The 15,263-nt window shown below is 33.0% G+C and overlaps 3 protein-coding genes across 3 annotated transcripts; all 3 read left to right on the forward strand.

Moving 5' to 3' along the window:
* The first annotated feature begins 813 nt into the window (after positions 1-813).
* On the forward strand, positions 814-4,236 carry LOC143610134 (remorin 4.2-like). The gene is made up of 2 exons (XM_077084697.1): positions 814-1,456; positions 3,603-4,236. Exons 1-2 carry the CDS (start codon positions 827-829, stop codon positions 3,792-3,794), a joined length of 822 nt encoding a protein of 273 aa, XP_076940812.1. The 5' UTR covers positions 814-826; the 3' UTR covers positions 3,795-4,236.
* Positions 4,237-5,704: 1,468 nt separating this feature from the next.
* LOC143610151 (uncharacterized) lies at positions 5,705-7,181 on the forward strand. The gene is made up of 2 exons (XM_077084711.1): positions 5,705-6,143; positions 6,946-7,181. The coding sequence occupies exons 1-2, from the start codon at positions 5,730-5,732 to the stop codon at positions 7,135-7,137; spliced, it is 606 nt and encodes a 201-aa protein (XP_076940826.1). The 5' UTR covers positions 5,705-5,729; the 3' UTR covers positions 7,138-7,181.
* Positions 7,182-13,135: 5,954 nt separating this feature from the next.
* LOC143610141 (guanylate kinase 2-like) lies at positions 13,136-15,255 on the forward strand. The gene is made up of 10 exons (XM_077084704.1): positions 13,136-13,247; positions 13,344-13,454; positions 13,551-13,621; positions 13,694-13,820; positions 13,892-14,254; positions 14,352-14,473; positions 14,542-14,677; positions 14,759-14,804; positions 14,892-14,979; positions 15,076-15,255. The coding sequence occupies exons 1-10, from the start codon at positions 13,245-13,247 to the stop codon at positions 15,164-15,166; spliced, it is 1,158 nt and encodes a 385-aa protein (XP_076940819.1). The 5' UTR covers positions 13,136-13,244; the 3' UTR covers positions 15,167-15,255.
* Positions 15,256-15,263: the final 8 nt, after the last annotated feature.

Genomic DNA, 15,263 nt, shown 5'->3' on the forward strand with positions numbered 1-15,263 from the left:
TATACAACGATAAAATATAACATATGAATAAGTTTAAATACACATTTTAAAATAGCTCAATTAAGCTTTAAGTATACGATCAATAATAATGGACCACGTATTATGTCTTTTAACATAGTATAATCTTTTCATATCCATTTTATCACGAATCCCTCTTCTATCGATTCATAAAGTTTTAAAAGTTGAATATATGACTAATGTAAAATATGAAGTTTAAAGTAGTAAATAAATCTATAAACGAGATTTTGAAAAAAGATCAACATTTTTCAAATAGAATCTCATTTATCGGTTCAACCGTGTGTCACTCTGCCTTATAAAGCCAATACTAACTGACCCAACTAAAATTGGTTTTAGGTATACAACTAGATCAATTAGGTAGACTGGTACTCCAGAACCCACCGATCGATTCGGTTATGAGAACAATGCCAATACATGTGAATACAACATACACATGAATAAAATCTTTATTAACACGATATCTAGCATAGCATTTTTCTCATAATTTGATGTTATAATCGCAAATAGAAAAAAAAGTTACTTTTTCACCACGTGAGGCATGGTTTAAAACTTAATTTGACATGTCTACATGTTATTATTGGTCATACTTAAATCAATCGTATAAAAAGTTATCATGATTAATATTTAATGATAACAAAACCACTCATTATGTTTTGCACCATCTCTTTCATTAGATAACAAAAATCTCCATTTACTTAAGCCTTTACTCCATCTCCATGCAACTTCCTTCATATGTGTGGCTCATATTTGTATAACCTTAATTATAATCCAAACCCCTTTATTGCACCCCCTAAATCCTAAATCCACCATGTCCAACCAACCTTCCACCAGCACACCACACCACCACCACCACCACAACGACAACGACAACGACAACGACGACGACGAAAACATAATAGAAATACACCCCACACCACAACCACCAGTACCACCAATACCATCTTACCGCCCTCACCGAGGCGAAGCATGGGAAACAACTAGTCACCGATCGTCAAATATGTCCTTAGCTAGCAACGAAACCGAGAATTTCACAACCATGAGCCGAGAGTTTAACGCGTTAGTACTAGCTGGAAACCACATAGATGTTAACGAACATAACGAGCCAATTAATAATAATTTGGAGAGAATAAGGGAAGAAGAGTTTCCAAGGGACACTAACCCGTTGGCTATTGTAGCGGATAATAACCCGAGAGTGGCGTCCCCAACTAGAGGTGTTGGTGGTGGGATGAGTTTGATTAGCAACGAAGGGAGCACCCGGACAAGCGATGTGTCATCGGTGACGCAAGTGAAGAAAGAGGAGGTCGAATCGAAGATATTGGCGTGGCAGAACGCGAAGATCGCGAAGATTAATAATCGGTTTAAGAGGGAGGATGCGATCATCAATGGATGGGAGAGCGAGCAAGTTCAGAAGTCGACATCTTGGATGAAGAAAGTTGAGGTACGTAAAGCGTGTTTATTCAAAGTTCGAGGACTTATTTGCAACTTTGAGTCGCTTGCTTAATAAATGGTAAATTATAAAGTGGAAAAAACGAAAATGGATGGTGAAAAAACTTTATCATCAAACAGTTAAAAAAAAGTTGGATTGAAATGATTATTATTTTTTTGATATATCTCTTGATTTCTTTTACCGTATGTCATAATCTTACTCATAGTCTACGTAGGCATATTTCTAATCAAGTCATTTATATCAACTAATCATACTTTAAAACATCATTAATTTGTTAAAAAGTTGACTACGTAACGGCTCAAGGAGCAAAACTTTATAGTTCTATGATGCGTACATATGTGGATCCAACGTCAGACGGGGCCTAGGTTCCCATATGACCAATAAAATATGGAAAATTACCACAATAAATCAGGTTGACTATTTTTTTTAACTCGACATGAAAGATTTAGCATAGCCCTTATGATCATCCCATTTTAATCCAATGATAATTTGCTAAGTCGAGCTAGCCGGCTAAGCCTTAGTCGACAATGGCGGAATTTAAACACATAATACTTGCCAGTGGGGGGGGGGGTATCAAAATTCAAATATTTAATTTAAATAGGGAGACCCGAAACTTGAACATTTAAAGTAACGTATATATTTTTTTCTTAATCATAAAGTTATTCAAAGTAAATGGGACATGTGAGCCCTCTCCCGCCCATTAAAAAGTCCGCCCATGCCCATTAACTTTTTATGAGCTTCAGTGTCCAAAACATGTCGATTAAGATTTTAGCGGCTTGTCCGGCATGACAATTATTATAGAATGAAAATGAAATGATTATAAAGACACCTGCTAAATGGTTCATACCTTTTTCTTTTTTTTTAAAAAAATCAATCTAGTCTATTTAGGAATTTTCCTATAAAATATCTGAATTTCTTTTTCCTTTTAGTCCAAAGTAAATCTTAGATGACAACCAACATTGAAAATTAGAACCACAAGAGTGACACTTAGGAATTTGAAACTTATTATTATTAATTTGGCAACCTTATCATCTCCATGATATTTATTTTGTTTGAACACTTATTTCTTTTATTTTTAAATTAGTTTATCTTTGTTTAGTTGCTATTTATTGCTTGTTTATGTTAATTAGAGCTGCAATATTTTCTTTTAACCCAATCCAAATCTAGCCCATTCAACTTGAACCCAACCCAAATTTCCCCCTTGTCAAAACTTCTTGCATCTGCCGCTAGTCATTAGGAACGACAACCAAACTCCATTCGTTGGGCACACCCGAAACCCACAGAGTAGGGACTGGTATATGAGTTTGAGACCGGGCTTTAGATTAGTTTTAATTGTTTTTGTGGATACAGGATGAGTATGGGTTTAGATTGTAACCAACCTAAAAACATATACCTAAAGCCCGAAATACATGGTATGGGTATGGCCGTATAGGGCATGAGATTAGTTTTTAAAAAATCTGCGGGCATGGTATTAGGTTAAACCCAACTCAATTACTTGAAAAGATCTACTCATTTACCTGAACCGTATGCCTAAACTATAATAATTTATTTTTCATTAGCCCCAGCCCCAGGCTAGTGACGGTTCATTCTACTAATTTATAGTATAAAGTATTAACTTATATTTGAGATTTTTGCCATCATGAATTTTGAATATGATATTATATATTTAAAACTTCTTACAGTAATGATAATATATGTATGTGAAATTTCATTCTTTAGTTAACTATAGATGATAAAAACATAAAGCTGTATAAAAATTAGAATGGTAAGGAAAAAAGTTATTTAGAAATCGAAATAGGTATACCCAATACTTGTGGTCTACCCGATATCCAACGGGTAATTAATATATACCTAACCGTGTATATGACAATGATTACCAATACATGTCTCGAACTAGTCCCATAACCATCATCTAGATGCAAATAGAGTATGCATAATGCAATTGTTTGTGGTTTTAAATAATTCCATTTATATTTGTTCTACCGAAATATGTTTTTTACTATACATTCCATCACTCCATGTATAAGTTCTATTGGAAACATGTTATAACATTGCATAATTAGTACATACGATTAAGTATGAACAAATTAATTATCTCTTATAACATGTGACTTTACATAAAATGTGTGTCATGTAGAGGAAACTGGAGGAAAAACGAGCAAAAGCACTTGAGAAAATGCAAAACGACGTGGCCAAAGCCAAAAGAAAAGCGGAGGAAAGACGTGCAACAGCAGAAGCCACAAGAGGAACCAAAGTGGCTAGGGTTTTGGAAGTAGCCAACTTAATGAGGGCCGTTGGCCGAGCTCCTACAAAACGCTCTTTCTTTTAGGCTCGCTATATAAAAAAAAAGGACAAATCAATATTTGAATTTGAAATATTATGTGCTTTTGTGTTTATTGAGGTGATTTTGCACACCAAATAAGTTACTTCACATATCACACTTAAAAAACTTCTATAGCAAAGATACAAGAAGCATTCTAAAAAGTGATTATGGTATGCGAAGTACTTTTTGTTGTGTGCACATCACTTCTTCCTTTGTAATGTTTTTCTTTTTTGTTACCAACACATCTAAGGGCTAGGGGGACAATCTAAAAGATGTGATACCCTAAAAGTACAAGATTAGGAGGTGAATCGATGTGCATTTAAACGATGCGCAATGATGAATACCGTATTTGAGTGTGTTAATTAGCATCATTAGAAAGCGTGTGGCCGCAAGAACGTTTTGTACGTATGGTTTTGTTGTAAATATATTTTATAAAGTTAATGTTGTATTTGCATGATTTAGTGAATACCGTATATTTGTATTGCATTTCTTTGAATCTTATAGCCAAATAACACAATTTAGGACAATCAAGATAACTAACATGTGAATTTAAAATTCTAAAGTTATTAAATGGATTTTATTGAAGCTAAAAGTGAATCATATGAACCATATTAAGCAAATTATTGAACTTCAGTTATTTGATAAGTAATGGGCTCTATAATTAACAATATTACAAATGTCGTGACCACTACTAAGATATCAGTACGCTAACAAAAGTCGTCAAATAACATGAAATTAATTAAGAATAGTTATAAAACACATACAGCTTAATATCTGGTAATGGTTAATCGTAAATAGGTAGATTTGGAAAGAAAATACTTTGTAAAGTAAAGAAGTTTAATGGTTCTGATGACGAATGAAAGACTTGACTCAAAACAAGTAAAAAAGAAGTAAATATCTTAAAATGGGCCGGTAACACTTAACCAAATATAAGGTTATAACAACAATTTATGAAGATATTATTGTGAGAAACTGTTATGACTTATCGGTCTGTGACCCGTTGCTGAAGTCTACATAAATGATCCATCGGTAATGTTATGGTCGGTGATCCCGTCTAAGGATGATCATTTTGGTTTTTAGTTTCACAAATCTGAGTTCCATTCAATACGCATAAGCTGTCAAATAATGATTATTTAAGCTTTGTCAATTAGCCCGATTTAATTACAACTTTAGCCCAATAATATTTAGCCAACCAAATAACAAATAATGGTATAAGAAAAGTAAAAAAATAAATAAATATTTATTTTTGGTTTATTCAGTCGGAAACCGAACCGAATTCTAGTTAGATTTTCGGTTTGATTTTGAACTTCCTTACATTGAAAAATTTTTCAAACTAATAAATCGATTAACACCCGTAGATTTTAACAAGTTGAACTTGAATAGATAAGGAAGATAAGATGAAGACGAAATAATATTATATATATTCTTAACGGACTTTCATAGGTTTACTTATTTTCGCACCACTATGACGTGATCAATTGCCACGCCTACAGTTGGATGAAAACGTAATGTAATAGTATAGTTGTCGGATCATTTGGAGGTACAAGTAACATATTGAAACATGGAGTTGGTAGATATATCATCATTTACCTTAACAAAAACGCGGTTTCCTTATTTTATAACCATTAATACTATTGCTTTAAACCACTCCAATCACTTGGTTTACAATGACGTAACATTATTAAACATTTAACTGTTGATAAAGGACCATGACATGAACCTTTAAATATTCAAATCCTTTCCTTCAACCTAATGGAGAAAAAGTTACATTATATTAATCAAGAAAACCCTACAAATATCTTGGAAAGTGGTCAATTATTCATATCAAGATCTTGTTATTAATCTTGTTATATCTTTGGTTCATCACAAATCAATTTTTTATATATACTAATTAACTAGAGGATCGAGTCTTCAAACCCCACTTCAAAATATCTACTTCAAATGCCTCAATATGACCAAAGGGTTCAAAATCTTCATGGCCATGAAGATATTGGTGGTTACGATTCAAATATGAGTGTTACTAATAGTACACTAGTTCTAGCTGGATCACCAACTGCTAGCAGCGCAATTGACAACGATGGTGCTAGCGGCCTAGGTTTGGGATTGAGTCGTTCATTCTCTCCAACACGGGGAGGTGGTGCTTTTGTTGTCGGTGGTGGTGGCGATCATGGTGGTAGAGAGGCGGTGGCATCGGTTGGGAGCTTTAGAAAGGAGGAGGTTGAATCCAAGATAACGGCATGGAAGGATGCTAAGATTGCTGAGATTAACAATAGATTTAAGTGTGAAGATGCGATAATCAGTGGTTGGGAGGCCGAACAGGCTCAGCGATCCGCTCTACGGATGAAGAAAGTTGAGGTATTGATCTTTGGCATGCTAAATTTGTTATGAATATGACAGAATACTAAAAGTTCAAAATTTGTTACTAGAGTGACAAAATGCATGAAAATGATTGGGTTGGGCAACGCTATAGCTATAACGTTTTTGGGACATGACCAAAATACATATTTTTGTATATGTGTCAAAAAGCTAGGTTTTTAGAGTTACACACCTTTTGTTCATAACTTTAACCAGTTCTAAAAATGAATCCCCTTTTAGTTTGTCAAATATAGTTAATTAAATAATAATATTAGTAGCAGTATACTTCTAAGAATAATAATTTAGGAGGTTTTATTTATTAAATAAAATTAAAATTTATATGAATTTTAGTATATTTGATTTATTTTGTTTCATTGTATTCATAATATTGTCTTCAAAGTGTCTTATCTCTATCTTTGAGGTTGATGGTTCAAAATCTATAAAAGGTAAGCATATGTGATTTATAAGATAGATTAGGAGCCGTTTGAAAAAAAAATGTATTCATTTTATTCATTACATATGAAAATAACCCCTACAGGTAAAAGTTATCACTACTAAAATGTTAGCAAATTAAGATCATTTACGGAGGGTAATTTTCGTAGCTAATTGTACAATGAGTTGTGATGGAAACCAGGGGTCGCAGTAATAGTGATGGATGTTAGGACGGATAGTAATTGCAATCAATTTTGCAACGGTTGTCAAGAATGGATAGATTTAAGTTTATCTTGTTACATTCAATTTAAGTTCTATGGCAAAATAAGAAAGTAGATTTGATTCTTTGTTTCGTGTTTCATTTGTGTAGAGAAAGCTAGAAGAGAAGCGAGTGCGGGCAATGGAAAAAATAGAAAACGAGATTGCAAAAGCGCACCAAAAAGCTGAAGAAAGGAGAGCAACAGAAAAAGCTAAGAGGGGGACCAAAATCGCTAGGGTTCTTGAAGTAGCTAACTTGATGAAGGCTGTGGGGAGGGCTCCTGTTAAGAGCTCATTTTTTTGAGTATGTTTACTATGTTTGTGTATATATGATCCATAATGATAGTACTAATATTTGAACTGGACTATTTTGTGTATGGTTCCATATTGTAATTCCCTAATTGGCTACTGCTTGATGTATTAAAAGTGCTATATGATATCACATTGTATCGTATTTTCAAATACAAGATGCAACTGTTATGCTATTAAGTATATTCATAGAGCGTAACTAGGAACTTTTCATTTTGTTTTTGATGTTTGAATGCAAACTCAATGTCATAATTTCGGGTCACGCCACATCATAATATGCAATGTCATTAATTACACATAAAGTAAAAACTCTTGAAAACACAATATAAAAAGTTGCTAATAGCAAAGGAAAAAGTTATATAAATCTTCACAGAAAATGAGTTTTTATGTTTATTATTTTCAAACAAGAATTATAATCCATGTTATTCACCTTCAAATTCATCAAAAATAATCTTTAAAATCTATTAGAAAGACAATATATAAATGGGAATATGGGATGACGGCAAGTAAGAAACATATAAGGCTCAAGAAGGAGAACAAGAAACAAAGTCCATCTAACTAAGAGGGGAACTCATGGGGCATTCATGTAGAACACTCGGGTCAAATAAAAAGATAGTATACTCTACATCTATGTCTAATAAATAACTGTCTATTGTTACTATCATAATTCTGTAAGCTCAGTTTACATTTTCTTGCTTCCAATATTTTACCTTTCACTCCCTTGTAACACACAAATATAAACTCACGAAATTAAGAAAACTATACCTGCATCATGCATGATTTGAACTCTTCGTCATTAGATTAGGGGAATACACCAACACCACCATGATGTGCCCATGAGAACTCCTATTAACTTATGTAAAGCTCAAATAAGTTGGTTTTCTTTTATTTATTGATAAGTCTTTTTTTTTCAATCTTATTATGTCGATTATTACATTAAACTAATCATGTGTTAGCAACATAAATGACAAAAATGATAAACTATGGGGACAGAAACATTAGATTATGACATAGGTGCCTCTTGATGCAACAAAAATTTGCATTTGACAGAAATAAAAATCTATAGCACTATTCGATTTACCTACACAAAACACGTCTATATAACCAAAATACAAAGTTGTAAAAGATTTTCAATATAGTTATAACCAAACAATCATTCGTAGATGATCGGATATGATAAATTGCCAAACTTTCAAAGTCTAAAGCTAGTCAAGCTCAAAGGAAATGAAATATCATTGGAGCAAAAGATAGGAAAACACCATGAAAGAACACTTGACAAAGTCTCATAAACTCTAAAACAAGTTCCATTTAAAACTAATATATTTAGAATACAAAGTCTTACAAAAATAATGACAAGTTGAGAGCTAAAAAATTACAAAAATGTATTTTTAGATTTAAAACATTTTTTTTAAAACCAAATGTTTGTAAAACAAATATTATTTCAAATATGTATAAAGTAAAACTAATGTCACATGCTCACTCTTAGAGATTAAGCGTGATGATCTCAATTATTTTGAGGGTTAAGTCATTTCGTCTGGCTTATTGCTATGGGTAGACTTTCGGCATTGCTACACTAGAAGCATAAACACTTTGTTTCACGACTTTCCTTAATTGTTGACCCTTTCGTCAACGAAGCACATGCTAATAAACCTAAATCATTTAAGTACAGATGAGTATATGCAATTTTTAAACATTTGACATGTATACTGTTTTTTCTCATATTTCTTTTACTATGACGGTGCGAAAAGGCTTGTGGATACACGAACATGAATCTAAAACGCCCATATGCAAATCTAATTTAGACACACCTCGTCTAAACTGGCGATGTGAATTGAATACAACTCTTATTTACATCAACGGATACCAACACAAATTAAATAAACACAATAAAGTCAACCACTTTATATCGGTGTATCAGTCTCATTACGTATCATTGTGCTAAAAAAGGAGAGAGAGATTGCCTTGAAAGTCTATGATGACGATGTTTGTTGAAAATCTCTCTCTCTCTCTCTCTCTTGTTGAAGACAGGGGGGGAGGGGGGGCGGGTTCTGGTACAAACAACTTTTAATGTGAAAAGGGTATGAAGCATTACATTAGTCATTAGAGCATTCACAACAGATACTTTATATTTATGTGAGCGAATTGTATGAAGTAGTTGTGAATTGAGGGGAGAGAAAATACTATTGTTTATGAATAAATTTGGAAAACACTGTTATCCATATATAATTTTTTAATGTTTTTTGAAATGGTTGTGGGTGAAGGTAAGGAAAAGGTAATAGTAAATGATAGAGAAAAAGACATTGATTTATAACGTAATTATAGAGGTAGAGATGAAGAAGCTACTGGGAATGCTCTTAATTATTTTAACGGTAGAATAATTTTCATTACACTATTATTTTTAGCTAGGGTAATAGTAATTATGATAATACAAAACATACATAAAGTCCTATACGGCTATACGTGGAAAAATATTGGAGGGGCGGTAGGATGGTCCTAACAAGATTGTATTTGTTACTGGATATATCGACGAGTTAATATAAACAATATAAGCTTTAACCTAAACAACAACAAAAATAAGCAAACTATATGGTTAACTAAACATATCTAGAGTTAATAAAAATGCTTTAATTATCATAAGTTAAATAAAATATAATTAAACGTATATAAATAAAAAAAAGAATAAAAAAAACTTTACTAAACTTATATCTCTATTGAAGTTCAGGTAGAAAAAGAATTATTAAAATTCATGGACTGTATGATAACTCTATTAAATTACATAGGTAAAAGCGTGAATTGGCTAAATAAAAAAGGTATAAACATAAATCGTTTAAAGAAAAAAGTATTATTAAAATTCAGAGGCGTATGATAACTCTATAAAAGTTTATGGGTAAAATTCTAAATTGATTAAAAATTTGGTTTAGAATGGAATATCACGAACTACAATTGTTCACGTTTGAAAAATTATACGTGGCATACATTTCTTCAACAAATTATACTTCCTCCGTCCCATTAGATGTGCCATGGTTTGAAAAACACAAAGTTTAAGGTGAATTGAATGATTACATTTTTTGCTTAGCAAATGACAATAATGCCATTAGAATTGGGTCTATTAATATTATTTATTAATGTTAGACTGCTAGTTGTGTGTGTTTAAGGGTAAACTTAGAAATTGACTATTAAATTTTGAAAGTAAACATTTGTAATAAAACAAATAAAAAAGAAAATATGAACACTTTTAATAAAACGTAAAAAGTATATTATTGATAAAACTGCGTTCTTTTACATAGGGTTGGTCAAATTCAAAATGCTCAATTTTAACACAAAACAAGTCGCACCAGACCCTTTTTGTCATGTGTCATGATAAGTAAAGCTCTTACGTTGATAATGTTAAGGCATTAACATAACCACATACAACAACTTATTTTATGATTGTAAGGGGTGTTTGGTATTGCTTATTTTCATCAAATCATAACTTATTAATTTTAGAAAAGTGATAAGGTGTTCACTTGTTTGGGATTGATTATATCGTGAGAGGAAAAACTTTATAAGTTACACTTTTATAACTTATTAACTTAATGAAAAATTATAAGAAGGTAAAATAAGGAATTCCGAACACTCCCTAAATATTTTAATATGACTAGATCATCGTAGTTGATAAAAATAATACATGACATTCTCATATGCATGTGACCATGTGTTTAAAATAAGTTTTGAATCAATGTTATATTTTGCCTTAAGCATTAAATGTTGGTTATTTTAGTGTTATTAGATTAACTTGTCGATCGAGGAAATAACGTTAGAGATTAAACGAGTTAGGTGACGCGGGAGTGCGGGCTCGATTTAATCCTATAGGTTATTTGGTCTTTATTGCATTGGGTTTGTTATTTATTCACTTGGGCTTTATAATGCACTGGGTTTGTTATTTATTCACTTGGGCTTAAGTGGTATGTGAAGTGGGCTTAATTAATGTTTGGGCTCATGTGATAGTTCGCAAAAAGATAGAACAGAGAGAACAACGGTTACTTGGTTCTCTCTGGATCTTCATCAAGAACAATCAAAATCCAATTCCATCAAGAGAATTCTATGTCTTATCCGATAAATCATTGTGTGTAACCCATAAATAGGTTTATCTGATAGTGATTACACGATTCAGAGAATAATCCAGGTTGCAATTTCTTCATCTACAATGGCATACAAGATTACCAGGTTTGTTTGTTTGTTTGTTTAATTGATTGATTTTGGGTTATAGACTACCTAAAATATCAACATTAAACAAGTGAAAGAAAAAGAACATACGCAAGTCTAACTTGCGTATGAATCAAAATTTATAAACTAAATATAGATTTACCTATAATGCACGAGTTAAAAATGTACGTTTGAATGATATTTTCACATAAAACAATATTTTTAGTCAATAAAATAAGTCTCATACACGCGATCAACTAGTCACCCATCACAAGATAACTAAGACCAGGTGCTAAACTCGCAAGATGGCTTTGTGATGGGTGATGAGGCACCTGTTGGATTAGGGTAAACACCCCATGTTTGACGCAAGATTGTACATATGTAGCGGGATTGCATATGTTTTCTAATTGTATTAAAAGTTGTAAAAACGTGTGAGAGGTGAGCTATGGATATAATACAATATAGGTTGAGATGCGAAGTTAAGTAATTGAGGAAATGATATTGTGATTGCTAAAACAATAACGAATGATGAATGATGAATGATGAATATAACAAATACCCATCTAATAGTGCTATTTATGGGAAGTTTCACCAATGATCCTTAGTCTAAGTAGCTGACTTGAGACACCTAAGACTTTATTTAGGTGATCTTGAGTTAAAATCTCACATGTGAATAAACATGAGCTTAGGTTAGAGGTGCACAAAAAACCCGAACCTGGTATTGTACCAAAAAAAAAAAAAAACCCCGGAACCAAGTTTTTTTATACGTGGGTTTTTACTCCCTGAACTTATACCCGACCTTACTTGTATGGTACGAATAGGGTATGCATTTCGATATCAAAACTCGCACCTGATTTGTACCCGATAATACCCAAAAATCGTAACTGGTTCCATACCCGTAACTGGGTTTTCCAATACCCAAAACATGGTTTTCTCAATTACGATTGATACCCAAAATTACCTAAAAAACACATGAAAATACTAAAAAAAAGTGCAACCCCTTAAAAAGCCAAATCTATGCCCGAAAAACAACTGGAAATAAGGTTTTTTCAGTAGCCGTAATAGGGTATTCAAATACATTGTTTTAGAATACCCCGTTCTATACCGGAACTGAACCCGAGTACATAAGGTTTGCTTTTGAGAGACAATGCCCGGACCCGAACACAAATCGAGTATGGCCAATACTCGATTTTCTAATACCCGATCATACTTGAACCCATTATTAAAAAAACCCAATTCGTGTGCCACTAACTCAAGTTGGGTAAGGAGGTTTTTCTCGCACATGACGGGTTTCCTTATGAGGGTGGTATTTGAGTTGGAACTGATAGGACAGACTGATCCACGATATTTCCTTTGGTCACGTGACAGCCTAGCATCCCACCTCCCACGGTTCTGTACTCGAAGAATGAAGATGATCGGGCGGGCAGCTGACCGGCTAATGATCTCGCAAAAGAAAATTTTAGGTGAAGCTTCACTTAAGAGCCAAGAGGTCGACCAGATACATGCATAATAATAATAATAATAATAATAATAATAATAATAAAGGCGGTCTGGTCTACGTTTCTTCTTTCTTTCATCATCTTGACTTTTTCAATCTCAACTTGCTTCAATATCAATACATATAGCCACCATCTTTCACATCACATTTTCATATTCATAGTTTCATACCATTCTAATTCTCCTCTACATTCTCCTACCTTCCGAAGGTAAATTTAATTAATCCCTTAATTTTATAATTAAATTACTCCTTCACATTAATTATTGTCATTCACCTTACTTCCCCATTCTCATAATTTGTTAATCATTCATTTTATTGGTTAATTGCATTTTAGGGCTAAATTGGGTTTTAGGGTTTTTAATCAATTCATCGTGTTTGTGTCTCAGATCTTCAATCTAAATCTGTTGGAGCTTGATCTAATGGTGAGCAAAGTCTTCGTTTTTTTCTTTTGAATTGAAGATATGATCAAATGAAATTAGGTCAATTTTTGTTTAATTTGTGTCATTTCTGGTAATTAGGGTGAAGCTCCAGTTTTTGTTGCTGATGATTTAAGAACCACTATTTCTTCAAATGGCTTTCATTTGAAATTGCAGGATTCCGAATCCGCCATTGTCGTTGGGGATAAAACAGTATGATTTGTGAAACCAAATTTAACATCATTTTTTAATTTTATTCAACTGTTGAGCAATTGTGCTCAGTTTGAATTATGTTATTGTGTTTGTCAGTATGTCATTGGTGGATTTGATGATCCGGCATCAAATGGAGTGCGCATTTTCGATAAAACGACCCGTGAATGGTGAGTTTGAAGCTTCTCTATGTTGTTTTGTTGCTTTGACTTTGAAATTGGATTTAACTTTCTTTTGTAAAGGGTAATCCCGATCGTTCTAGGAACCAAACCGAACGGATTCACGCTTCATTCAATTGAACTTTTGAAAGATAGAATCTTGATTATCAAACACAATTCAAAATCCAGTGACTGTGTTTGGTTTCTTGAGGTGATTATTAAACCTTTTTCTTGAATTATATTATCATTTTATGTGAGTTTATAATTAAGTGATCATACTAGGTGGACACTCGATTTGTGCAAGATCAAAAGAAGATATATGGAACTGAGGTGGTTTGTTGGAGTAAAGGCTTTATAGGTGATGCAGAGAGACCGATTGTAGTTAGTGGCCCGTCTGGTGTCGGTAAGGGTACACTAATTAACATGTTAATGAAAGATTTCCCAACAATGTTTGGGTTTTCTGTTAGCCACACGACACGTGCACCGAGACCAAAAGAGCAAGACGGTGTTCATTATCATTTCACTAACAAAACGGTTATGGAAGACGAGATTAAAGCTGGGAAGTTTCTAGAATATGCTTCGGTTCATGGGAATCTTTATGGGACTAGTATTGAAGCAGTTGAGGTTGTTGCTGATTCTGGAAAGGTATACATTATATATCTATATTTCAATTCAGTTATTTAATTTAAAGTATAATTAGTTTTGAGTTTGTCTGTGAAAGTCAAAATGTATATATATGTAGAGATGTATCCTTGACATTGATGTTCAAGGGGCACGGTCCGTGAGGGCTAGTTCACTTGAGGCTATTTTCGTCTTTATTTGCCCACCCTCGTTTGAAGAGCTTGAAAAACGCCTTCGTGCAAGGTTTGAGCTTTGTATTATTAATGCTATCGGTTAATTTGATTATATAATTTTTTAATTTGGTCAAACAGAGGAACCGAGACCGAAGAACTGATTCAAAAAAGGCTTAATAATGCTAAGGCCGAGCTTGATCAAGGAACTTCTAGTGATCTTTTTGACCATATTTTGGTCAATGATGACCTTCAGGCTTGTTATGAACGACTTAAGGTGAATTTACCTTTTTGCCCTTTGTTTTAGGTTCAGTAAGGTTTTGATTATCTGCATTGAATTTGATTCATTTTGTTATAGCGAATCTTGGGGCTTGATGGCAGTACAGATGTGGCCTTAAAAAACCGTAAGTTTTTTTTTTTTTTTTTAAGAATTTTTGGTCAGATTATTACAAGTTTATAATGTAAACACGCTTTTTAATATCTGAATCCAGAAACTGAGGTGCTTGAATTGCCAATGGAAATCTCACTGACCAAAATGGATGAAAAGATTATTATAAACAGTGAGAATGGTGGTCAGAAGTAAGTTTTATAAATTGAATTTGTTTCAATAATGAAATTGATTTTCATAAATTGTTATTATGAAAATATGAAACTGTTTGGTTTTACTCAATGCAGGATTGTGCTTGATTTAACTTGTATGAAAGGTGGCGCCCCCGGGCGGACGAGAGGGCTGAGAATGTATCGCGCTGATGATAATAGCAACTGATACGTCTAGTAGCTGTTTTTTTACTTTGTTTTGTGCCAACTTTGGTTATAAATTTCTTTTCTTTTCTTTTTAAAGATTTTATAGCAAGGAACACCGA

The sequence above is a fragment of the Bidens hawaiensis genome, unplaced genomic scaffold (assembly GCF_021521415.1).
Source record: "Bidens hawaiensis isolate Kalapana, Puna unplaced genomic scaffold, B.hawaiensis_p1.1 tig00024436_1, whole genome shotgun sequence".
Lineage (NCBI taxonomy): Eukaryota > Viridiplantae > Streptophyta > Magnoliopsida > Asterales > Asteraceae > Bidens > Bidens hawaiensis.